At 45.0% G+C, this 27,581-nt stretch overlaps 1 protein-coding gene across 1 annotated transcript in view; it reads right to left on the bottom strand.

Moving 5' to 3' along the window:
- The window catches only part of LOC142769307 (uncharacterized), a 72,984-nt gene extending 51,634 nt beyond the window's left edge, over window positions 1-21,350 (bottom strand). Inside the window, exons 1-4 of the mRNA XM_075872443.1 lie at window positions 21,206-21,350; window positions 7,164-7,273; window positions 6,130-6,280; window positions 724-912 (exon numbers count right to left, since the gene is read on the bottom strand). Coding sequence (XP_075728558.1) covers window positions 724-912; window positions 6,130-6,280; window positions 7,164-7,273; window positions 21,206-21,232 — 477 coding nt within the window. The 5' untranslated portion in view covers window positions 21,233-21,350. The remainder of the gene's footprint in view (window positions 1-723; window positions 913-6,129; window positions 6,281-7,163; window positions 7,274-21,205) is intronic.
- Between the last annotated feature and the right edge of the window lie 6,231 nt (window positions 21,351-27,581).

Raw genomic sequence — 27,581 nt, 5'->3', positions numbered from 1 at the left:
CGAAGTAGAGGCATTAGGCCAACATAAAAAAAGAAAAAGGGTTTTTTTTTGTCGAGCCTGGTGGCATACTTGTCACCACCCCGTTATAAAGGGGACGCTCATAGCATCCATCCATCCATCGTGCTCGCTTCCCCAGTGTATCCCGAACACAATCCGCCGGCAGAGTCAGGGTGCGAGACACGCGTGTCACTTTCCATTTTTACTGATGCCATCTCAAGGTTTGTTTTTTTATCCGCTAGGTTATGTATTCTGGCGCTGCAGTCAGACTGGAAATCTCGACTGAACGGTGCTATACTAAATTTGGTATCACGTGACGGGAACAGATAACACAGGTAAACGACACATCCATACGTGATAATCATGACACGGAAGTCATTTAGTAACGTTGCGCTGATTTTAAAGAGACATATGAACCTTTCTCATTAGTGCTTCGCATGTCATTGATTTCCTCTGTACATGGGACTGCCAATGCTTTATGGGCTAACTTGTAACGAATCAAATAGATTTTGCATCTATATGAATTGGCGCATTTCATTCCTTTAAGGGCTTATTTTTACTTGGTGATAACCATCTTGCTCCTTTACTTCTTATTTTAGAGACGAGAAAGTTTTATATTGAGTTTCGAAAATGGTCAGTGTATATTTTTATCTGCCTCCTCCTGGAGGCCCATGCTGTTAGCATTGCCATATATAGAAAATATAAATAATAGTTGACTTCTCTCACCTCCTTTGGATCGGCATAGTACGGCGGCGGGTGGTCTGTGCAAGGCATGAAATACTCGTAGTAACTGCTGTCTGTCGGTATTGCATAACTTTGGGGGACGTAGTATATTCCTTTATAGCTGAATGAGACGGCAAGTGGAATTGAGAGATTCAGATTATTGACTTCCCGAACAACCGCCATGGCCTCGTTCTGCAATCATACGTGAAAATAGAGATACACTCTGATTGGCTAACATATGCGTAGGTGATTATGCTGTGTGGAAAAATGAAATAAACCAGTGCACTACTGATCGCTATAAGGCATGCTGTCTAGCAACTGCATCCCATCTTCGGAATCAAAATTCTGGAGCACTCACCCTGTGCGAACATTATGCAGGTCTGTGAGTTCATCACGTTTACTTGTTCCTCTCTTTGTTTCTTTTTTTTCTGTTTCTTTCCTTTTTTTCTTTCATCTATTTAGTTACAAATCACGATGCCAACTCACCCTACCCAGTCGGCATTGTAGGCACCGACTACCTTTTCGCTGCCGTTGTCGTAACGTTAGACGAACCCTTCATATTTAGGGGTCAATGCATTGTTGTAACGTGAAACGGGAAGGTACCTCGATATCACACGGTGTTTCGGTAGCCGGAAACGCTGTTCGCCGAGAAGTGCGCTATTGGAAGAGGGTGAATTATTGGAAAACAACGTCTACAAATTGGCGAGCACAAATAGTACAATAGTTGAAACATATATGTGACCGGCACAACTTCATGGGATGCCATCATGTGCGCTCAGAAAATTGGCTGGTTTTGCCACAGAGCCCGTATTTTCGTGCGAACGACCACGCTGTTCTAGAACGTAGTCCATAAGCCTCGATAGAATGTTCCCCAAGCCTAAATTTACAGCAGCAATAGTGTTGTAGGTTCCAGAGACGGCACGTCTGCGAACTACATTTCGAACTAAATTCCTTCAGCCCCGCAATAAAAATACTGGCAAGCGATTTCTACGCGTGGACACCAATGTCTGTTGGCAGCTGCACTATATTGCATGACGAGTGGAGTCCATACACGTAAATATGAAAACTGTTAGACAGTAATAAAATAGAAGAGCTAATTAATGCAAAATTCCTCGTTAATTGCTCACTCTTTCCTCCCATGGTGAAAGTATGCACTCCATCTCAGAGGGATACCTCCAGAAGATTTGGGGCAGTGCAAAAAGAATCACTTGCATACGCTTGAAGGGGGTATCTCAAGAACAAGGAAAGCGTCATAATACTGAACAATGTCGTTTAGATTGTATGGCTGATTTCGCATGTGCTATAGTGTTTTGTTTCTCAATAGCCTCTGGAGCCTTTCGTTCATAAATATCTGCCGGTATACCTCGTCGCTGGGCCTACGAAGCCGACGCCGATGGCGTAGGCTCTGACCAAAAACTAAATTGCTCTGGCGCACGCAGTGCGTTCATCGCAGAAAGACATCGTTTACTTACAAATAACCCTTCAAGCTTTTCAAAAGTAACGTGCATTATCGTGATTGTATGGTAATTTTAGAAATCATTCATATATCCTGATTTATGCATCATTTAAACAAAGCGTGGTACATTTTCAAAAGAAAGTAAAACGCTATGGTTTGACTCAAGCTGATCTTAGAAATGAAGTGGATGTACTAAACGGTCAAGTAAATACGTACGAACGGTCAAGTACGTACCTATGTATAGCCAAGCACATACAATGCACTAAAATGTCTAGTACACCACAGTGCCCATTCACCATCATCATCATAAGAAGCAGCAGCAGCCTGACTACGCCCGCAACAGGGCAAAATCGTCTCCCTTTATTCACTAATCAACCCTGTCTTGTGCTTACTGCTACCATGGTATGCCTGCGAACTTTGTATTTGCTTCGGCCCACCTAACTTTCTGTCCTTCGTGAGTTCGGCTTCTCTGGGAATCCCTTTATGACCAGTGGTTATCCTGCCTACGTGCTTCCTGGCCGGCCCATATTTATTGCTTCTTCTTGATGTCAACTATGTTATCCTCAAGCCCGGTTTCTTCCCTGGCCCACTCGCTCTTTTCTTGACTCTTAAAGGGGCTTTGGCACAAAATTTCGTGGCCGAGATAGCCTGTGGGGTTCATTCTCAACCACTTTCGTCTATCATCTGCAAAATATCAACAGTGAACATAGCTGGGAATGTATAGTAAAGGCTTCTGAAGTTTGCAAGAGCTGCCGACTCCATCGCGCTATTACCACCCTCGAAGGGCACCCTGAGGTTACCACCTACTTCCATCGAGTTACCGTGCTGCAGTCAACAAAACAAATTATGATGACGCCATAGCCGCCATATTTTTAACCGTGTTTGTTCCCGCAGTCGATACTTTTTGGCGGCTGGTTGCGAGTGCGTGGCCGTGGTGCACACTTACAAAGGTTTGCGTTTGGCGACACTGCAGTCCCATTTCCTATACGAAATTATTTCATGATGCGGATTGTGCGGAAGTGTGTCACAGGTTTGTGTGGTGGCGTGGTCAAGATCTGCACACGCTAGCTGGTGACAGTTGCGCCCAGTTTTTTGAGCTCTCTCAAACCGAATCTGAAACTGATCGATAATGAGGGACCTGTAGTTATTTTCTGTCGCATGCTGTAGCAAAACATTGTGTCATGTCATGACCAACAGGCACCCAGCAACGTATTGCAGCAGAACAACGCGAGGCCAATGCTTTATTGTCGGTGCTCCTTTAAGGTTACACCTATCATATTCTCTTCTATCTCTCGCGGCGCCATCCTCACTGTATTGTGAACCTCTTTTTAAGCCTCCAGGTTTCTGCTCCGTAGGTAAGTACCGGCAAGATGCAGTAGTTATATGCCTTCAACTTCAGGGTTGCTGGCATATTACCATACACGATTTTGGAAAGCTTGCCAAGTTTGATCCACCCAATCCTTATTCTTCTAGTTATTTTATTCTAATAGCCCGGCTCATCAGTTACTACTTGTTCTTAGTACACGTATTTCATTACAACTTGTAGCGTCTCTCTACCTATCGCCGTGTGCTGTTGCACGGTAGCTTAGTGTTGTGCATCATAGGTTCAGACCTACTCTTCTGCTTTCTATGTCCAGTTTAGTAATCATGAGCTGCAATTCGTCCCGTGAAATACTCGTCAAGGCAATGTCATCAATTATTGAAGGTTACTAAGACACCTTCTAATTACTATTATCGCTCACTACTCCCAATATAGGGCCCTGAAAACTTTGTGTAAACACGTGGTGAATAGCATTGGAAAAATCTTGTGTACTGCCTTGCACCCTTCTTTATGGGGATTCTTTCGCTTTTTTATGGAGAGCTATGTCAGCTAAAAATCCACTGTAGATTTCTTTCAGTATGTTTATGAAGAGTTTCCAAATGCCCTGATTGAGTTGTGCTTGCATTACTACTGTTGCCTCGACTGAGTCGAACACCTTCTTGTAATCTGTGAAAGGTATGTATAGATTTGGTTGTATTCTGAGCATTTCACTATTACCTAGTTATTAGTATGATAATGGTGTATTTTTCAGTAGCCAGTACGAAATCTTGCTTGGTACTTTGGTCAATTGAACTGTAATGTCGCCCTCAATTTAGTAGATAATATAGTAGATAATACGTAAGCTGATCGGCCTGTAAATTTTCAAGTCATTGACGTCTCCTTTCTTATGAATTAAAATGATTTTCGTGTTTTTCGGGGATTCCGGTACCCTTTTTGCCAAGCGCCACTTGGTATAGAAGGTGGCGTAGTTTTCTCAAACGATTTCTCCGCCATCTTTCATCAGGTCCAATGTTACCTTATTCTCACCAGCGTATTTGCCGCGCTGCATTTTTTCTAGGCATTTCCTTACTTTCCCTGTCGTCACTGGTAGGAAGTCAAATTCCTCTGGGCTGATTGTCGCTTCTTACGACATTACCCTGGTTGTTTCGGTCTTTGTACAGCTCTCGTTAGAAATCTAGCGCCACTTTAACTACCGTATCAAATTTGGTTATTAGATTGCTTTGCTTGTTTCTGAATGCATACATCTGAATTTTGACTATGCACAAGTTTTCTTTGGCAGCTCTTATACCGGCGTCACTTGGACACTTAATCGCGATAAAGGTGAGCCGGATCGGTTTTCTTCATCGCGATCAACTTTATGACCACTGCTAAAAGGCACAAGCTAATCCTGTTCGAGCTTGGGTCAGACGAAATGCAAGAGGTGGTGCTTGCATTTCGCTAAGCATGTCACTGAGAAACCTTGGCAACCAAGATTGCTATAGAGCCCTTTATCATCAATGTTTTATTCGTGTGAGAACCGCCCAAATGTCAAAAACTTTCCGTGCCACAACAAAATTAGTTTCATAAATGCATTATTCAATAGAAAATTTCTTGCCCTTTCCTGTATAACCGTGCGAGAGTCCTAATATGTTTTTGCTATTTCTGATGGCTCCCACTTGTAGCCGTTTAGTCGCAGCGAATCGTCAACCTCGTTGTACGCGCCAGAGTTTCACTTCTCAAGTCTTCCAGTCACTCCCGCCAGCGGTCAATTACTGTAAAGATGTCTTTATTCGACCACGAAGTGCGCATACGATGCGACGTAGTCGAAAGGCTCGTGACACTCACAATCAGTTTGCTTCGAGGTGCTCAGACTGCTCCGATGGTGCGAGAGTTAAGCCAAGCGCGGAAGGCAATGGTCATCTGCTTATCGTCTGCTTCTCCCATAATTACATGCGGTCAATACGAATCCTAAAATATGTGACATTTCAGGCATAGTTCAAATTTAAAGAGTTTAGAATTGACTTTTTTATTATCATCTTGTTGACTAATTGTTTCTTTATTGAACTAAGCTCAATTTTTTTATTTATTGCACTTTCAACAAGAGTGGCCAGGGGATGCAGATGACAGTGGAACCTCAATCTCCCTGCCAGATTGCGATGCGCGGATCGCGATAGTCTTCATCCTGATCGCACCTAATCGAGATTCAAAGTTACAGTGGAGCAGCACCTAATTCCGATCGTTCTCATTCCGGATCGACATTGATCGCGATAAAAAATGCCCATGTGACACCGGTATTAGGCTTCTGCCTCTTTTGCAGCCTGCTCAATTCAGAAGTCTTTATCTGCCAACCTTGGCTTTTATGTAGAATTGAATATGCGTTGTAGTTTTCCGAAAAGGAGCGAAAATATGAGAAAATACAAGTTTGAAGAGGTGAAAAATTCATGAAGCAAAGTATGAGGAGAGCGGCGTTTCCATAGGCAAGCTTGTCTTGCCCAAGGCTGGGAGCTCCAGAAGAATAAGTCTGCTTGAGCTGATGTTTATTCTAGCAATACCCCATGTTCACAAATATTTCTCTGACAGGTTTTTTTTTCTGTTATGTCATAATGAATGTATCTAGTCTACACTTTAGTTAGTGATGCCAGTGAATACGTACGAATGTGTGTCCATAAGTGTAATCTTTGCCACGGGTGAGGTTCGAAGGTAGACTGTCCACGACCACCGGGAATATTCGACAATCTTTGAACTTCCTCACTGGGTAGCTAAGGTGTGCAATGGCGACGAACATTGATGGAGTGAACACGGTTCTGAAAACAAGCAATCAATAGAGCGACAATCATTGGCTAAACGCAAACTACGTTCTAGATTTATCCACTTAAATCTAGAGTGCGCGCCTTCGGTGGGCATACATACTCACCGGTAAAGCCTGGTGTACTTATACAGGCAAATATTGCTATAGCGAAGTAGCACCCTAATTAGTTCTACTATCAGACAATTTAGACGTGTAGCCTGTCCAAGAATTTAATGAGGTGACTTCACGGTGCGACACATAATTGTTCCTTATAAGTGAATACATGAACGTCGTCTTTGCCTTGATATAATTTACTGATATGGAAGAAAGAAAAGTTTGGAAAGAGTATTGTGCAACACAATGAAATAGAAAGTGACGAAAGTTGTATATGTGACGGAACATGTAATTCCCTTGGGGGTTTCCGTTATTCCGTTAGGTGATGGGCTCCTGAGTTCGTTTGCGTGCTTTTCATAAGTGAGACCGGAGTGACTCTGTCAATTTTATTCCTGCAGCCTTTACTAGAATTATCAATATTCGCAGAAGCAATAAGTGGATGAGAAAATTAGCTGCCATCTTCGGAAATGAATAAATGTTGCGACATGATCAGGTAAACAAATGCCATATATTCTTTCCTCATCTCCGCTAAAGAGAGCTCAAGTGGTTTCTAGCCCAAAGATACAATTTTAATACGCGTGGATTAAGCTGAAGTAAAGCTGCTCAGCGGCACGTGCGTGTCAAATATTCACTCTCGTAATTCTTAACGGCCTTCGGTAAAAGAGGTTTGGTTTGTCAAAATCACACACTCCAGCGTACTTACTCCTGGACCATTATCAACCACATACCATAGAATACTTGCTGTAAAGTGCTAAGATATGCAAATCATATTGTCGAGGACTCACTTCATCAATTTCAGGATCGGGTAGCCGGCTGGATCATCAATAGACATGCCAACAACATAGAATAACGTCCTCGTGCTTGTAAATCTCGGCTTCAGGTAGAGATACAGCGCCTGGAAACAAGAAATATGGTGAGCAAAACTTGTTCTCGTTTCGCCAGTCGTACTGACTTACAGTAACTTATAAATGACGTCTCCACTAGCTTACACTTTGCAAATGTTAGAAGAAAAACACGATGGTGGAACTGGCGCGTGCAACGACCAGCCCGTGACTAGAGCTTGACTGTTTAGGGCTAATAAGAGCGAAATTGAACCTTAATACTTGTGAGACTACTCAATATATGTAACATTGTGTGTGGCTGAAACCAGTCATCTGACAAATTATCTTGTCTTCGAGGCAGCGTGTGCTTCTCCAAAAAACCAGATGGCATGCCATCCTATCTTTAACGCAGCAAAAAGTTACATCTCGTAACAGGTTGTCTGAGGAAGATGCCACTATTGCTGCATTAGAGAAAACGAATTGTCGAAAGGTAGGCTTCAGTAAACGCCGTATTCAATATTTTTTACCTTGGCCTCAAGCTTCAATATTTCTCTTATTCGGTATCTCACATGAGTGAAATGGCACCATGGCATTTTCATGGTGGGAATGGTATTAAAAAAACATTCTTCGTGGTGTGTTATCCGAAGAGAGGAATAAAGAGCGAGCTTGAGGAAACTGGCATGAAGTTGTACGTGACAATAAAATGGAGGTCACAGAAAACGTTCAATTATTAGCAGTTCTCATTTAGCCAGAGCTCCGAGTGTTCATAGAGTCATAAAGTGTGATGAAAAATAAGTCTTATGAAGGAGAAGCACGGAGTTCTTTGTTGTTCTATTAAGGGAGGTGAAGTGGGACATTGAGGTCAACAACTAGGTTGTAGGTGATGTGGAAGATAAATCGCAGAACCATGTAATAGGTTTATTGATAGGCTTGGGATCTACATGGCCACATTAGGTGTCTGAAATAAACCCTTGCACGATAACTAATGCTTCCAAAAAAGCAACGCATACAACAGCCGCTCGAAAAACATCAGAGAGAACAGATATTTTATCTGTTGGTGGAAGTCTTCATGGATCTTTTGGCGTAGCGTCAAACTGTGCCCAGAAAGAATTGTGCTATGATGATATAGATGAATCGCAGGAACTGGAAACGCGCTAACTGAAGTCTCAAGCAGCCACGCAAAACGCGCGATGTACATCGAAACCCCGATATCACTGCATCAACAAACAGATTTTAGTTGAAAAGGCAGTTGGGCCCTGAAAAAAATGTGAAAATATCATAAACGGCATTTGCGTCAAGCGTTTTACGCGTAATATGCGTATCACGCGTATTACCCATGATGCCGCTAGTCGTCGTGGTTTTCAGTTTGGAAGAACTACCAAACAAATACACCTATAGCCGCCGGCTTAACACCAACAGCCCAGCACAGACAAGAAAAACTATGTTTGCGAGGACTGATCAACAAACCACTCCTGTAAAAGCTCTATAAATGTGGTTGTTGAACTCCCTTTTTTCTAAAAACCCAGCAGAGCTGAAATACCTTGTTGTATAAAGAGCATTGCCACCTCATCCTGCTACATTACTCTAGTGACCTTAGCTGGTTTTGACAGTTTAATTGAACCTCAGGTGGTCTGAATTTCTATAGGATTTTGCAGCATGCCTAATAAGCATGACACACTTCCAACATGGGTACTTGTAGAAATAAAATACGGCCTCATCACATAAAAAAATTTCGCTGAAGTGCTTTTAACCCTCGCTCACCTTTCTAAAGTGTTTCACGAGGCAAATGAAGATTCAGAGTGAGACGAACATTTTGGCATAATACAGAAACCGTCGATTCAGAGAGAAGCTAGGTTCGTGATAATTTCAGCCAAAAGCAGTAAACTTTTATTGCATTCTTCTTTATAAGAAAACCAAGTAATGGTGAAAATGTAGAAAAAATCTAAAACGTTTGTCAAGTTAAAAATGAACTCTTTTACGGCGCATATATTGTATAAGAGTAATAAATGCAATACTGATTGAAAAAAGAAAGTCTGATGTTTAGACAGGGTAGGTAAGCTTCAAGTAACAAAAAGTCACTGTCACAAGATAGAACCTTCTATCAAAATACGACAGTTACAAGAAGTTATCTTGGCTTCAGTGTCCACCCTCTGCTCAACTATATCTCGCCGAGCGTTAAAGCTATGAGCTATGATATCTTTGTCAGACCCTGGATGATTTAGATTATGATTCTCCAACATTGGGTAACATTACGTGTGCTATCTTCGTTCATTTTTACTGGAGAGCTAAACAACACTGTTATTGATAACTGCACTGTTGACAAATAATTATAAATTGCATATATTGCAGTTTTCTGAAATTGTAGCGAGACTAGTAACATAATATCTTACGAGAAAACACACGCACATTCTGGCATAGTGGGTGCGCGTAGACAAGCCGTAGCTGCAATTATAATTGATAGTTAGAACACCTTGATAACTCAGAACACCTTTTCTGACTTTATAAACGAAACACGGCAGTCGAACAGGAATACAGGAATACAATGTGTGTTGAGCTACATTAACTTTTAGAAGGAGTTCAAAACGTGAGGCTACAGCAGCTGTATCTTTTACGTATCTTGCTATCTTCAATAACTCCGAGGAATATGGGATGCACTGAAAACAGAAGCAACTACATAAACTAAATAAGCTAAATGACTTGTTGGCCGATAAGCTCTGAATTTATGGGACGTTATGCAATAGACCACAGAAGATGACAACTATATTGTCGCGAGAGGAAACGATAGGCAGAAACTCGAAGTGGAGGACTGTTTACTCAGCCACAGCTGCCATTCACTTCTTCGCTCTCGTCTTCTGCCACCAACACAGCGTGGCATTAGCCTTCCCCCCCCCCCCCCCCCAAAAAAAAAGAAGAGGAAGCATCGCATGAATACCACGGCTCCGAAAAACAACGAAAGGTAGTCAGAAATGTCTGTGTCCTTAGAAAAGAAAAAGGACGAGATAAAAAATAAAGAAGCAAGTAATGCACAATTGTCTTGAAGGCTATTGCCACATCACAAAGTTCTTGACTTGCAGTCAACGCGAATAGTACGGCTTCATCCACCACAACCGAGGAGCGTGGTCTGCAAGAACGGTGTGACGTGTCTGCTGGGAAAACTTCGCAGTTCACTTCGCCGAAGCGATGAAGAACTCGGTAGGGTCCGAAGTACCAACATAACAATTTTTCTGAGCGTCCCCGTTGACGTATAGGAGTCCAAACCCAGACTAGGTCACCGGGTTCGTATATTACTGCTCTGTGGTGGGTGTTGTATCGGCGAGCATCTTGATTTTGCCGTGATAAAATGCGAAAGTACACCAGATGCCGGGCGTCTTCGGCACGATGAACAAATACATCTGCATCCGGGGTACTCGTGTCCGGCAGAGTTGGTTGCAGGATGGTGTCAAGCATTGTGGTGACGTCGCGGCCGTAAACCAGATAAAAAGGAGCAAAGCCGGTGGTTTCCTGCAAAGACGTATTGTAGGCAAATGTTATATACGGGAGGATTTCATCCCAATTCTTCTGATCCTTGGCGGCATACATCGAAAGCATATCTGCAATCGTTTTTTTGAGGCGTTTGGTTAACCCGTTCGTCTGCGGGTAGTAGACAGCTGCTGTTCGGTGCGTCGTGCCGCTCAGCAACATGATCTGTCGGAGCAACTGTGCCGTAAAAGCAGTACCACGATCTGTGATGACGACAGCGGGAGCACCGTGGCGGAGAACGATGTTCTTGATGAAAAAGTCAGCCACCTCGGAAGCAGTTGCTCGCTGGGCGGCTTGTGTTTCGCAGTATCTGGTAAAGTAGTCGGTGGCAACCACAATCCAGCGGTTACCAGCCGTAGACTTCGGAAATGGGCCAAGTAAATCCATCCCGACCTTTTCAAAAGGTGCGTGAGGGGGTCGCAAAGGCTGTTGCAGACGGGCTTGTTTTGTCGTTGGAGTTTTGCGGCGCTGACAGGCTATGCATGTCTTGACGTACTGCCGGACGGTTTTCGTAATTTTCCGCCAGTAGTATTTGTCTTTGATCCGCGCCAAAGTACGCGCGGAGCCAAGATGCCCTGACGCTGGCTCGTCATGACAAGCACGCAAAATATCATCGCGGAGAGCAGCAGGAACGATGAGGAGGTAAACAGTTTTCGTTGAATGAAAGTTGCGCTTGTAGAGGATGCCTTGGCGTAGACAGAAAGATGACAAATCACGCACGAATTGACGTGGGGGTTGTGGGCGACGTCCCTCAAAGTATTCGATCAGTGGTTGTAATTCTAAGTCTTCGCGTTGCTGCTCAGCCACGTTTAATTATGCGTGAATAGCAAGGCAGCTGAAGTCTTCATCTTTGTCTTCTTCAGTGATCTCGACGGGTGCGCGGGAAAGACAGTCAGCGTCGGTGTGTTTCTGACCAGACTAGTAAACCATCGTTATATCGAATTCTTGCAACCGAAGGCTCCATCTTGCGAGACGGCCCAAAGGATCTTTCAGATTCGCTAGCCAGCAGAGAGAGTGGTGGTCACTGAGGATTCGGAAGGGGCGTCCGTACAAGTAGGGCCTGAATTTCGTTATGGCTCATACAACCGCCAGACATTCTTTTTCAGTCGTCAAGTAGTTCTTCTCCGCAGATGACAACGTGCGGCTAGCGTAGGAGATGATGCGTTCCACTCCATCTTGATATTGCACGAGAATAGCTCCGAGGCCAAGGTTGCTCGTGTCAGTGCGGACTTCTGTGTCTGCTTCGGTGTCGAAGTGACCTACGATCGGTGGCGTTTCTAGGCGTTGTTGAAGGTCGCGGAAAGCGCCAGATTGTTTGGGGCCCCAGACGAAGGCGACGTGATCCTTGAAGAGTTGTTGTAAAGGGTCGGCGATTTTCGAAAAGTCGGCACGAAGCGGCGGTAATAAGCACAAAGTCCCAGAGAGCGGCGTACATCATGCTTTGTTTTCGGTATCGGGAACAAAGCAACTGCCATAGCCTTGTCAGGATCGGGGCGAACACCACTGCTGCTGACAATGTGGCCAAAGAATTTGAGTTCCTCATTTCCAACATAACACTTTTCCGGTTTCAGAGAGAGGCCGGCAGTGCGAATAGTCAGAAGTACTGCCCCAAGCCGCTCAATGTGCTGTCAAAAGTCGCAGAAAAAACAACTACGTCGCCAGAGTACACTAAACAAGAGTGCCACTTTAGGTCACATGAAACTGTGCCCACAATTCATTAGAATCTGGCTAGAGTGGAGCACAGGCCAAAAGGGAGAACTTTGAATTCATAAAGACCGCCAGGTGTAATAAACGCTGTTTTTTCTCGGTCCCGTTCATCTACTTCAATCTGCCAATATCCGCTACGGAGATCCATGGAAGAGAAGTAACGGGCATGTCGCAGGCGATCCAAGAAGTCATCAATACGAGGAAGAGAATATACGTCTTTTTATCGTTATGCTGTTCAGTTTGCGGTAGTCGACGCAGAATTGTAATGAACCATCTTTCTTTTTAACCAGAACAACTGGTGACGCCCAAGGACTTGTCGATGGTTGAATTACGTCGTCGTCGAGCATTTGTTTCACTTGATGACGGATAGCATCTTGCTCCTTCTGCGACACGTGGTAAGCATGTTGGCGCACGGGTTGCACGTTGGGCTCAGTGATAATTCTATGCTTCATTAGAGGAGTCTGCCGGACTTTCGAAGTAGTGGCAAAACAGTCACTAAAGGATGAGAGGAGATGGAGGAGCCTTGCCTTCTTAGTGTCTTCCAACTAGCGATTGACGTTGAGGCGACTAGTCACGTCAGTATCGCAGCTGTTCTCAGTCGAGATTGTCGTAATCAAAAGGAAGGCGTCCAAATCATTCAATGCCTCCAAGTAAGCTATGGTTGTGCGTTTCACAAAATGCCTGTATTCGCCACCGAAGTTCGTAACTAAAACGGTAGTCGGGCCATTTCGCTGTTGAACGAGATTTCGAGCAATGGCCACTTCTCCATAAAGCAATAACGTCAGGTTACTTTCGGCGATGCCCATAATAGACTGTTCCCGTGGACACTCAACAAGCACGAAGATACTACTGCGAGGTGCAACGTGACGCAATCATCGACTACGCGTAAGGCCATGCCACGATTTTCGTTCTCGATGTCGGAATCTGGAGAAACAGGGTTAACAGAACTGACGAACAAATCACGCAGATTAATTATCGCTCCTTACTCTTGCAGAAAATAAATGTCCGAAACGACCGGCCGAGAATAATTGTGCAGTACAAGGAATGATGCTACAAAAGCCGACGCAAAAATCTCAAGCCTGGCGGTGCACCTTTATATAGGGGATACGAGGTGTCTTCCAGCGTTTATTAGTTGAGGGCCGTCCCACGTTGTCAGCACCTTGTGTAGATGGGTGGCCAATGACGCACTCATCACCGAGTAATCAGCTCCCGTGTTGACAAGCGCAGTCACCAGATAACATTCGACGGAAACGGTAGTGGCAGCGGGCGTTCTATTGGCGGTTTCACAAACAGGCTTTAACGGCACGTCGTGAGGCAGCGGCGGAGGGTATTGGTCGGTTCGCGTGACACCGGCCTCACCTCCGGAGGTCGCCGTTTTCAGTTTCCCCGGCGTGGGCTTGCGCCACTGACACCAGGGAACCCAAAGGCGGGTCGGGCGTGGTGCGTTGATGTGGATGGACGGGGTGATGGTGACCGTGACTGTCGTCGCGGCGGGACAGAAGCGTGATGACTACCTTCCAAGTCATCCGTAATTTCTTGTGGGCGCTCACCATAGCCTGGACAAAGTGCATCTTGGTGGAATCCGCGTAGGCCTATTCGTCGGTAGTAACAGTCGCGGTACATGTGTCCAACGTCGCCACAATGGTAGCACAAAGGACGATTGTCGGGTGCACGCCAGACGGTGGACTTCCGCGGGCCAGGACGAAAATCGGCCTGTGAAGGCAGGCGATGGGCTGGAGTTGGAAAGCGTCTGGGGATCCCAGTAGGTTGATGAGCAAAATGTCCCGTCGCCGGCGTAGAGGCGCGTAGGGCATCCGCGTAGTAAAAAGTGGGAGGTTCGACTTGCGATGGTGGTGAGGAGTGAACGAACTGCCTGATTTCGTTACGGACGACGTCCGTGAAAACAGCGCTACTGGGAGGGGACGCTGCATGAAATTTTCGAAGTTTTTCGCTTACAAGTTGCCGTATGAGTTCTGTGAGGACTTCCCTGTTATCACCTCCTGGTACAAGCGAGCATGCAGCGGACATGGCCGTCTGACTCTCATACTGCGACACCAGCTGCCGAAGCATGCGCTCCATAATTGTGGCCTCACGTATGAACTCGGACACAGTCGTAGGAGGGTTGCGCACAAGGCCCGCGAAAAGTTGCTCCTTTACGCTTCGCATTAGAAGGCGCACTTTCTTGTCTTCTGTCATGTGGGGGTCATCCCGACAAAACAATCACGACATTTATTCGACAAGCATGGCGACGCTCTCGTTCAGTATTTGAAATCTCGAAAAAAGTGCCTGCTCCGCTCTCTCTTTGCGTTCGGGGTTACTGAACGCGTCGCGAAGCTGCCGATGGGATTCCTGCCAACTTGTGAATGAAGTTTCATGGTTCTCATACCACACTCTTGCCGCGCCTAAGAGGGAGATATACACGTTCTTCAACTAACGGCGATTGTCCCAATCGTTGATGGCAGTGACCCGGTCAAAATGGTCAAGCCAGTCTTCGACATCCTCACTGGTATCACCATGGAATAGGTTGGTTGTGCGAGGCGTGTTGATGAGACAGGGTACGCTAGCGAGTGGGTCATGCTCGGTTTGGGTTGAGGATGTGGCAAACATTGTCCTCACGGAACTTGCCAAGGGGCCGTACTGTGGTGGTAGTCCTTGAAGGCGGCGTCTGCTTCAATAGATGTCAGCAGACCCTGGTGCACTGGCGGTGGTTGCTTCTGGTTCAGGACCAGCAGGCATAAGACGTTGGAGTACAGTACCCAGCACGTCCACCAGTCTGTCGCGAAAGGAAAACATAGGCAGGAACTCGAAGTGAAGGGCTGTTTACTCAGCCACAGCTGCCATTCACTTCTTCGCTCTCGTCTTCTGCCCCCAAGACAGCGTGGGAATATGTTGGCGAATTTAGAGCAATACACGAGAATATGTCTATCAATGATAGCCCACAGACACGATTCACCCCAAGAGACACTAATAACGTCGAAGGGAACTGTCTATATCCAAAAAGTAGAAAGTACTTGTCTTCGTTTAACAGAAGAGCCCCAGAGATGATACACCAACCAATCCCATGCATGGTAGGAGTCGATTTCACTCGATGGCGTTTCTAGCTTTCAGACATTGTTTACGACGTGGCAAATTCTTTTGTGTATTCTGACAAGTTTCGTACAGTCATTCGACACTCGTCAGAAAGAGTGAGGCTTATAGAGTAGCTTATAGTCCACGGATCACTTCACCCACGGCAGCAGCCAGGTTTCAGCACACTGTGATGTTTATGCCAGATAAAATACTATACGAGTCAGCTGGTGGACCTAATTTCTAAAGTATAAAACTTTTCTGCTCTTGCATTTAGCGCCCAGCCCTATCACATGATTGTTTTAAGAGTGACGGCTAGGTAGGCCGACCAAAAGGCAGTTTTCATTTTTAGAGCAAAATAATATTACCAACTCTGAGGGGCAAAACCATCCATGGGCCAGAGCGTTTGTGTGTTCCAAGTCTTTTAAAGGTGCGGCCTGTTACCACAAATTCTGAAAAGTACGCTGCCTTTTTTCCGTCGTCGTTTCAGTGCATATGCTCCTTTTCTACAACTATTCCCTTATCGGTTGAATATACGCACCTGTTATCATTTGCATTGTTTTTCATAAGAAAATTTATCACCAAAATTCCTTTTTGCAATTTCCGAGAAGTAAACTGGCGTTTTTTCTATCATAATTTCGGCACATATGCTCATTTTCAACAAATCTTTCCTGAGGGGTTTATTACACGCTTTTGTTATGATTTACACTCTCTTTCATAGAAAAATTTATCCCCAAAATTAATTTTGTGCAATTTCTAAACAGTACGCTGCCTTTTTCCATCATCGTTTTAGTGCACATGCTCCTTTTTAATAATTATTTCCTTATTGGTTGTTTATACTCACCTGTTCTTATTCCCATTCTTTTTCATAGGAAACTTTATGATCAAAATTCAATTTTGCAATTTCTAAAAAGTGCGCTGGCATTTTTTTCACCATTGTTTTGGTGCATATGTTCATTTTACACAAATGTTTTCTGATTGGTTGAATATACGCAGTTTTTATCATTTTCATTTTTTTCATAGAAACCTTTATTACCAACAACTATTTTAGTGAAATTGTCGCTGTAGGTTGTGAGCAGATTGCACAAGTGTTTTTAACATTGAAGGCGTGGTTTCTTCAAGATCAGTTTTTTTTAACTTTTGGCTACCTGATATAGTTTTTTTTGAAAATTATCCGACCAATCTGACTAAGACTTTTTCAAAATATACCTATAAACACCTTTCAAATAGCCTGAAGGAAATGAAGAGTACAAGTAGGGACTCACTTTTTTTTGTTGTACACAATGATAATAATCAGATTCATCAAACAATCATGCCAAGATTGTTCATGCCATATGACAATGTTATTAGAAAGAGCTGCAATGTAAGCGTGTCCCGCCGTGGTGGTCTAGTGACTAAGGTATTCGGCAACTTGCCTGCAGGTCACGGGATCGAATCCCGGCAGCGGCGGCTGCATTTCCGATGGAGGCGGAAATGTTATAGGCCCGTGTGCTCAGATTTAGGTGCACGTAATGAACCCCAGGTAGTCTAAACTTCCGGAGCCTTCTACTGCGGCGTGTCTCATAATCATATCGTGGTTTCGGTACGTTAAATCCCAGATATCAATCAATAAAGCGATGTAAGCGTAAAGAAGCAAAAGCGGAAGAAAAGGCACCGTGCGATTGGCGGGGACGGAAGCTATAACATTCCAATAGCGCGTACAACGCTTTACTAACTGAACAACCATGGTTACTAAACCGCCGTCCACTTTATCAAGTGTTTATGTGCATCAATTGTGGGAGCATCCGTGGGCTCCACCATGAGCCATGACAACGAGTGTAGACCACGTTTTCCGCCTGTTCGACGTCATGCAGCATGCGGGCTTTTTACGAGATGGCAGCTGAATAAGTTTTTCTCGCATACTACCCCAAGGCAGAAAGTTTGCTAGGAGACCCTCGATTTGAAGGGAAAAGAAAGAAGAGTGCGGTTAAAAGTACATTTGCTTTGTTGGAATCACCATAATGAGATCTTGCATACAATCGTGCCAAGGAAAGTGTAAGCGATGTTGTTAGAAGTGATTACAACGCAAGTGTAAAGGAAAAAAAAGTCTCACAAACGGGAAATACGAACTTCAGCAATGAATATTGACACCTCAGCCAGGCCACCATGGCCGCTTACATTAAAGAAATCATGGTCATCCGCAATTCCTGTGGCGTGTAAAATTCTGACGAAGCCGCAACGATGACAAAGTTACCTCAACCACCTAACTACGTCAGGTAGTCTTTCGGCTCACACGCTGCAGCAGCTCTGATGTCATTTTCAGCAAAAAAGGACTTTGTATTTGGGCGTTTTATAAACGCCACTTGCCATGCACCGGATCTTTACGGAAGCAAACGCTCGACCATTCCGTGAGAGTTTCTGCACGGTCGCGACGCGAGAACGGTGAACTTTAAGGTGACAAGCCTGTTGACGGCGACCACATGATATATTACAAGCTTTATTAAGCGTGCGGTACCTCCAGCAGTCTTGCTGAAGGAAGAAGGATTTCCTGTTAACTACCATGGCCTGAACAAAACCACTCAGAAGGACGTATATGCATGCCTACTAAAAACAATGGTGTGGATAGACTTTGGAACCTGAAGGATATTTTTGATAAAAGTCTGCACTACTAGTGATTAGCTAAGAAGCTTCGTCTTTGACGTGCTCTTGGCCGACATTCTTCTACATCTTGGCCACGTGCCAATATGTTCCAAAATTAGTAAGATGAAACATTTTTGCACGTGGTTGAGTGGCTGACATAAAAATAGTGACATGCATGGCATATACAGCATGACCTACAATCCCCACTTACAGCGCGCTTGCGATAATTTCGCTAATTTAACCTGGGGCAATTTAGATAGGTGGTAACACGAAAAGCATTAAAAGAGTATCGAAAGGTGGCCGAGTTGAAACTTATTTGTAGTGGGCAGCGCAAAAAATGACAACACACGAGGAGGTGCGAGGACAGCGACTGGTTCAGCGCTTGTACCGCTTCATTCTTTTGTATGGCTTCATTCAGTGTCTTGCTCAGTATACATGAAAATTATAACACACACATCATGTATGGCTTGAGTCGCATGCCGTGCTCATGGTAAAATGGCGGCCGTTTCACTAGTTTAATACCTTAACGCTATAATTACGCGACTTGACCGAATGACGAGTCTTAAGAACAAGCGGTGTTATGAAAATCATCATATGCATCGGATTTAGAGTGTGACTTACATGCATGGCTCGTGACGTGCTCCCGGCAGTTTTGCAATAGCTCAATATATACCGTAACAGGTTACGTACGACAGGAATTTAATGAACGACAGGTAGCACATAAAGATCAATGTACGCATGCAAAGTATGACATAATTTTTACGCCACGCTCACTATGTGCTATCAGCTGTTAAGATAGCCTGACATATTTTCCGAATGTTATATCACAGCGTGCTTCCAAACGATCATACATGAAACGTTGGAGCATGCAAATGGTATATGCAGATTAAGCACAGCACAATTCACACGCTATGCTCCTGATCTGATCGTGGACATTATGGTAGCTTGACACACAGAAAACCTCGTCTGGCGTGATATAACAATGATGAACAAATGACAGGTGCCAACATGAATGTCACTATAAGTATTTAACGTGCGGCATCTTTTTCGTGTCCCGCTCATGATTTGCGGGTGACCGTTATGGGCCCTTGCCCAATATCAAAATTGCTATGTGACACGGTTATGACGAAGACAAATGAGAAATAGGAACACCAGAACTCAGAAATTCGTGTCTTGCATGATGAACATAAAAAAAATTGCCCGCAGCTTCCCTCGGGGGAACACTGAGGAGGATGCGGAGCATATAATTGGTTAACGGGGTGTTAAAGTGCGACTTACTTGGGTCGATGGCTACATTGGTTAACGTGGTTGTGAAATGGGGTGTTAAATTGCGACTTACTTGGGTCGATGGCTAAATTGGTTAACGTGGTTGTAGGAGGGGGTGTTAAATGAGTGAACACGTACACACGTATGCGAAAGGGCGGCGCTGGTCGAAGGGACGTCGATCATTGTGTTTGTGGATTCGTTGGAATTCATTTCACCGCGACCTTGGACGTCGACGCGCCGTACAAACCAACCGACGAGCGGCAACTGAGCGAGCGAGCGCCGACCTTGAGTATATATACAGCGCGACGGCGCATGCGCTGTCAGCTGTCGAATGTTCTCGAAGGAGAAGCGTGCGCGCGGCACAGATGGCGACGGCGCGACGGCGCATGCGCTGTCAGCTGTCGAATGTTCTCGAAGGAGAAGCGTGCGCGGCACAGATGGTGGGCGACGGCGCGACGGCGCATGCGCGCGCGTCAGCTGTCGAATGTTCGAGAAGCGGTGCGGATGGCGCGGACGGCGCACTACAAGGCGCGAGTATAAGATGCTTCCGCATCTAAAAGCATGTCGTTACGCCAAGAATTATGGCAGGCATGTCATGTGCAGAACGTGTCCCGCGAATGTGCTATGAGCAGTTCCGCTTTCTTGACATGCAGCGAAAGGCGCATGGAGCGACGTGAATCTAAGATGAAAATAAACGACAAGTATTAGCTTGAAAAACATAACACGCATTTCTTGCGTGGCATATTTCACACGCCACGTTGTTTATCTGTTAGTGGTAGTTTTATAGCCGATGCAATACGAAACTTCTACAATGAGCGCTAACCCATTCACCTGATATGACATGCCGTAGCATATTAATCGAGAAATTGATGTCATGTACGAAATTACATACATTACAAGTCGTTTTGCTAGTGCGATATATAGCAAAATCGGTATGGCTTGGCACAGCTGCATGGTGAACATATGTGAAGTTCGCAGAACGAAAATAGTGGCATGCATGTCATGTTCGCAATAACTTACACACCACGTTCAATCATAGTACTTTCATGGTGATTTCATGCACTTGTTAAACATCAAACTGTTTATCGAGCGAAATAAGTCCAATACCGAACCTGTGCAAGTAGCAGCATGAAAATCATGACATCCGTGTCATGTGGAACACCATTTACATGCTGCGTTCACGGTGTGCTCGTGGTCATACTGTAAATGTGGTATCACAACATATCAATATTTTTTGTGTTATGTAAAATCTCTGCAAAACAGCAATTGGGGTGGATAATATTAAAATCCCGATATTAATGTCGCCTAGAGCATAAGTTCAGCGAGTAATTTGTTGTTCTCTTGGTTATATTGTTAGTTTTATACATACCCAAATGCATGGGGATTGTCAAAAGTGTTTCAATAATATGAGCGACAAGTAGTAGGATAATAACAACTACATTTATGGGATGTACGACTTTAGTTGCCGCGAAAATTGTAGGAGAATTTGCAGTCATTTCTTAACAGCAGATATCTAGAATTGAAATAGCGTGGAATAACAGTCTGATGAACACAAACTGAAGGTCTAGCATGACATCCGTAAAAAGCATGGGATGTACGCCATTTTTCACGTGTAATCTTAGTGACGTTCTCATAAGTAGGATGTCTTGCTTTGGTCAGAATAAGAACCCATGTGGTATATGCAGTTCCTCCCTGACTGTTCTGCATTGCATTGGTTATCGAAATACGCAGGCTGCTCCGATCTCTTGTGGGCTTTATTGCATTATGAAAATTCACTTTGTTTCCAATTGCCTAGTGCACAAATAAAATATACTGCGAAAAAAAGTCACCTTTAGTACGTTGAAGACTTGAGTCATCACGGCAACATCCGTGTACTCTCTGTAGATGTTCAGCAACCCAAAGTGGGTGATATTATCATTCCAAAAGGTGACTATACGTCCGAAGAATGCAGGGTACTTGGACTCTCGCAGGAAGTTGGGCCTGTACAGAGGATGGTCACAACAAATTTGTTCGCAGAGACAGAAGGCACGATTACACGCTGCAGTGTACAATACTAGCACAGGAAGTCGTCACCACTATTTCTTTTTCGCCAATGTGCGAGACTGCTCAGAAGGCGAAAATCTCGGATGCCTAATCTAACGAGAAAAGTAACCGCCAGCTTCAGTGCCGATACACGCAGTCCGAATGTTCATAACATAATGACGTAAATAACTTGACTGAACAGATCGCCTAAATTAGCGCCGTCCTGATGACATCGCCTACGCTGGCTTCACATCTTATTAGTCACGCATGAAACCGGCGGATGCTCAGTGGTTAGGTGGTCACGGATGCAGTGCCAAAACATGTGACGCATCGAAGGCTTGCTAATACATGTGCTCCCAGAGGTGGTAGGTAATCATATCATGTTTGAAAAGCTTTCACCGGTGCACTGAGTAAAGGGTGGGGGGCTGATGGCATCGAATGACGCGTTCACAGTAAAAAAAATCTCTTGATGGTCCAAAATTTAAATAACAACTTGAAATATGCGCACACATTAGAACGCGAAACCAGGAATTAATGAAATGACTGTAGGGCTTGGGTTGATTATTGTCAGGTTGAGCGCACAGAGCAGTGCGCAGGGTTTGCTTCGCGTTATGATAGTGTAAGAACCCATCTCGCTATCGAACCGCTATGGTGATCTAGTGCTTATGCTACTCAACTGCTGGCCCGCAAGGTCTGGGCACTAATACCGGCGGTGGCGGCTGCAAGCTAGAGACCAGAGACAGCTGGATACCTGTGTACTTGTTAAAGCAATACTTCTTTGCATATTAGTTGGTTCATACTTGAAAAAAAATTGCCCGCAGCTTCCCTCGGGGGAACACTGAGGAGGATGCGGAGCATATAATTGGTTAACGGGGTGTTAAAGTGCGACTTACTTGGGTCGATGGCTAAATTGGTTAACGTGGTTGTGAAATGGGGTGTTAAATTGCGACTTACTTGGGTCGATGGCTAAATTGGTTAACGTGGCTGTAGGAGGGGGTGTTAAATGAGTGAACACGTACACACGTATGCGAAAGGACGGCGCTGGTCGAAGGGACGTCGATCATTGTGTTTGTGGATTCGTTGAAATTCATTTCACCGCGACCTTGGACGTCGACGCGCCGTACAAACCAACCGACGAGCGGCAACTGAGCGAGCGAGCGCCGACCTTGAGTATATATACAGCGCGACGGCGCATGCACTGTCAGCTGTTGAATGTTCTCGAAGGAGAAGCGCGCGCGCGGCACAGATGGCGACGGCGCGACGGCGCATGCGCTGTCAGCTTTCGAATGTTCTCGAAGGAGAAGCGCGCGCGGCACAGATGGTGGGCGACGGCGCGACGGCGCATGCGCGCGCGTCAGCTGTCGAATGTTCGAGAAGCGGTGCGGACGGCGCGGACGGCGCACTACAAGGCGCGAGTATAAGATGCTTCCGTATCTAAAAAAGTATTTGCTGCACAAACTTGAAGGAAAGCGAGAAGGGAGACAGTTGGTAGCCCGCGCTCTTTCCTGTCTCCCTTCTTGTTTTCCTTTAGGCTGCGCAGCAAGTCGATTTTGCTGTATACATAGTTCACTTTCTTTTCTGCTTTCCCTTGAAATCTATTTTTGTCATGGCCAAGTGTACCATGCACATGGCTTTACGCAGACGCTACATGGTCCTTGGGGATCATATTTTCTACATGCCTTCACTACTATGGCTCTCCTAATTGTATCGTGCTTTTCGGAACTGTTACAATGGTATCTGCTTCCTGCGTTTCATTGTCCGAAATGTGTAACATGTACATTATATATTATAAGTCACTCGCAGAAGTGCTCTTTAGAGGGCTGTTAAGTTCCTTGAAATAATAAGACCTTACCCAAGAAGAACAGGAGAACTTGAAAATATTGGGATCTATATATATATATATATATATATATATATATATATATATATATATATATATATATATATATATATATATATATATATTTATATATATATATATGCTCACGGCTGGTTATTTTTTCACCCACTTTTCTTTCTTTTTATTTACATTCTATTGCTTCTAATAACTTCCCCTATACATTCCTTTGCATTACTGTCTGTTAGATCTCATCATTATTGTGTCAAAACACGGAAAAACGAGCCCTTAGGTATACTTCTTTCCCATATTGATTAATGAAGGTCTCGTACTAGCAGACTTGTTGTAATTAGGTTGTATACGAGGGACTATCGATCAGCTGCCCACTCGTAATAAGTTCACGTGCTACGTGACGCCAAACATGCGAATAAAAGAGTGTTTCACACCCGTCGCTTGGCTTATTGATGGCGCTGACTGGCACTTCTACTTCTAAATTCACATATAATCCCCCAAAAAAAGTGGATGGAGGGAAGGCCGCTGTGATAGCTCAGTGGTTAGAGCATCGAACGCGTTATTCGAAGGTCATAGGTTCGATTCCTGCTCACGGCTGATTATATTTTCACCCATTTTCTTTCTTCTTATTTACATTCTATTGGTTCAAATAAGTTCCCCTATACATTCCTTGGCATTACTGTCTGTTAGATCTCATTAATATTGTGTCAAAACACGAAAAAACGAGCCCTTAGGTAAACTTCTTTCCCTTATATATATATATATATATATATATATATATTCACGCATTAAAAGCCGTAGAGACAAGACAGGGACAGTGGCGCAAAAAGACACGAGCGTGTATCTTCAAACGAAGCGCTAACACACACTTCTTCATTCTCTTTGCCCTTTTCGGCTGGCTAGTACTTGCCGGCTCAGAACTCTAGGTGACGTTATTACCCCTCCCATTAGATTATTGACTCGATGCTGATACACATTAGGACAGCAGGGGTCATAAGGAAAACAAATGGAAGAAACTATACTTATGGTGCAGAGGGCATATGGAGGGTGAAAAAATTTCTGTGGTTGGTCATAAGAAAAAAAAAAACATTAACACAGTTCACAGTTCGTTGAAGACCCAATGGACAACATAAAAAAAGAAAATGTTTGCTGCCAGGGCACAATCAGGCGATTTTCACCATGTAGAGTAAGGTTTTAGGCGGACGACATGCACAATCTCTGTTTGTGATGAGTGGCGCTGGGTAGTTGCCGAGACTCCGTCTGGAATAGCTTCATAGTTGGCCTCGTTCAACCACCGAAATACTTTGTAGGGTCCGAAGTACTTGCTCAGGTGTTTCTCGCTGAAACCTCGCCGTCTAACAGGAGGTAAACCCACACTTGGTCGCCAGGTGGATAGGTGACTCGTCGATGGTAAATATTGCACCTTCGGGCGCCTTCACATTGCTGCGATCTTATTGGCACATGAGCTAGATTACGTGCTTTTTCTGCACGATGAATGTAATCCATGACGTCAGTAGTTAGCAGCTCGTGTTGGTCGATGTCAGAAGGAATCATGGCAGCTAGCATGGTTTGCACGTCTCGAACGTAAACGAGGCGGAAGGGTGCGAAGCATGTTGTTTCCTGGGTTGCGGTGTTGTGCACAAACGTTACGTACGGGAAGATCTCGTCACGCGTTTTATGCTGCACATCCACGTACATGGAAATCATGTCCACCAGCGTTTTGGTTAGCCTTTCTGTCAGACCGTTACTCTGGGGGTGGTATGCGGTTGTCTTACGGTGGTTCATGTAATTGAGCTTGAAAAAGTCGTCCAGCAGTTGGGCCGCAAACGCTGTCTCTCGGTCAATGATGATACATGATGGGGCGCTATGACGAAGCACAATGTGGTGCACGAAAACTGGGTGACTTCAGATGCTTTACCGCGTGGTAGTGGCTTCGTCTCAGCGTACCGCGTCAAGTAATCAGTTGCGATGATAATACACTTGTTTCCGGAGTGAGACAAAAGAAACGGTCCAAAAAAGTCTATCTCAACTTGGTTAAACGGCGTATACGGTGGGTGGATCGGTTGTAGGAGGCCTGCAGGCTTCAGAGGCGGTGACATGCAATGCTGACATTCGCGGCTTTCTTTCACGTAGCGTTTGACACAAGCTGCGAGTTTAGGACAGAAATATAGCTGTCGGACCCGGTCAAGCGTCTGTGACTATCCCAGATGGCCGGAGGTCGGCTCATTGTGGCAGGCTAATATGATGTTATCACGAAGGTCTTGAGGAACGACTAGAAGATAGGATCTGCTGCCGACACCAGCATTTCTCTTGTATAATATGCCGTGTCACAGGTGAAATGACGGCAACGTACGGGGAAGTGCAAGATACATGTGGTGCTGCCTTCTAAACGAACGATGATGGGTCTTAACTCGGGGTCCGCTTGTTGCTTACTGAGTAGGTAGGCGCGCATAGAGATAAAGCCTGAACTTTGTAATCGCGATATTACCGTGAGACATTCCTTATTTGACGTTGAATAGCTGGTCTCGGCACGTGATAAGGTGCGGCTCGCGTAGGTAATCACACGTTTGGTCCCATCTTGTGCTTGCACCAAGATAGCTTCGAAAACAATGTTGCTTGCATCAGTGCGCACCTCTGAGTCGGCGTCTTAACCAAAATGGCCAAGTACAGGGGGAAAGACGATCGATGCTGCAGTTCTACAAAGGGAGTCGCTTGTTTCTCAGTCCAAAGGAACAGGGTGTCGACACGCGTAAGCCTGATGAGCGACTCCACAATCTTCAGAAATTTTCAATAAAGCGGCGATAGTATGCGCAGAGCCCCAGAAATTGTCGAAGACTTTTCTTTTCTGTCGGAGCCTTAAAGTGGCCACAGCAGCAGTCTTCTCGAAAACGGACGGAATACCTGAAGCGCTCACAACGTGACCCAGAAACGTCAGTTCTTTGTAGCCCAAATGACACTTCTCACGTTCGAGCGCAAGGTCAGCGGATCGTATAGTTTCAGGAACACTCAGAAGGCGACCAAGGTGCTCGTCAAACGTTTTTGAAAACGCAACGACATCAGCTAGATAGATGACGCAACTTTTTCACTTGAGGTCAGCGAGAACGGTATCCATCATTCGTTGGAATGTGGCTGGAGCGGAACAGAGGCCGAATGGGAGCACACTGAATTCATGCAGACCGTGAGGAGTCACAAAAGCCGTGTTCTCGCAGTCACGTTCATCGACTTCCATTTGTCAATAACCTCTGTTGAAGTCGATTGAGGAAAAGTACTTTGCTTGGCTCAGCTCGTCAACAGAATTGTCCACTCGAGGCAACGGGTACACGTCTTTTTTGAGATGTTATTCAGTTTCCTATAATCGACACAAAAAGCGAAGTGAGTGTACTATCCTGCTTCTTTAAAAGGATCACTGGCGATGACCCTGGGCTGCTTGATGGCTGTAATACACCGTCTTGAAGCATTTCCTTCACTTCCTTTGAATCGCGCGTCGTTCGGTTGATAAAACGGGGTAAGGCTGTTCCGTATACGACGCGCGTCGATGTAGGTGATATTACGGTGTTTGGTAATCGATGACTGACAGATTCTCGATAAACGAGCAAAACAAGCGTGGAATTATATATCAGCCTTCGTTTGCTTTCGCCAGAAAGCGTTGGATTTATGTCGACGTCCTGGAGAGGTGCTTTGGCAATATCGGTTGCCTTGGAAGCAAAACGCTCAGTCACATTTGTTACTCGGTAGGCATAGACAATGACAGTACCAGGAAAAAAGTGTAAGCGCTCAAAGCTGAAGTTTGTAACAAGAACCTCGGAGTGGCCAGCCTGGAGGTGTAATAGGCTTCGTGCTACACAGACACCTTGGAAAAAACAGTAGGGATCGATTGGTCTCCGCCACCATTTCACCATGTGATGATTTGTTACAGGCCACTTGAAACATAACACTTGAGCGCGGTGGTATCGTCGCAGCATCGTCAACTGCACACAGACAGACTCGGTTGTGTCTGGGATCATGCTCTGGTGTGGCGCTTTTTGTCGAGAACGTGACAAGCCGTTGTCAAATGTCGATGATAGCGCCGTGCTCCCTCAGGAAGTCCATGCCAATGATCAGGTCAAGAGAACACCGACGAAGAACGCTCAAGCTGACAACAAAGGTAGAACCGCGATGCTGCACTCGTGCTGTGCAAACGCCGAATGGCATGACGATGCGCCCGCCATCAGTACGAATTGGCCTGAGGTTCCAAAGCGTCATCACTTTCTTCAGAAAAGCAGCCTGTTTTCAGTTATTATAGACAAATTCGCACCAGCGTCAACTAAAGCACTGGCTTTGCGACCGTCGAGCAG

The sequence above is a fragment of the Rhipicephalus microplus genome, chromosome 8 (assembly GCF_043290135.1).
Source record: "Rhipicephalus microplus isolate Deutch F79 chromosome 8, USDA_Rmic, whole genome shotgun sequence".
Classification (NCBI taxonomy): Eukaryota; Metazoa; Arthropoda; class Arachnida; order Ixodida; family Ixodidae; genus Rhipicephalus; species Rhipicephalus microplus.
The sequence above is the reverse complement of the archived record's forward strand: the minus strand, read 5'-3'. Positions and strand labels throughout refer to the sequence as shown.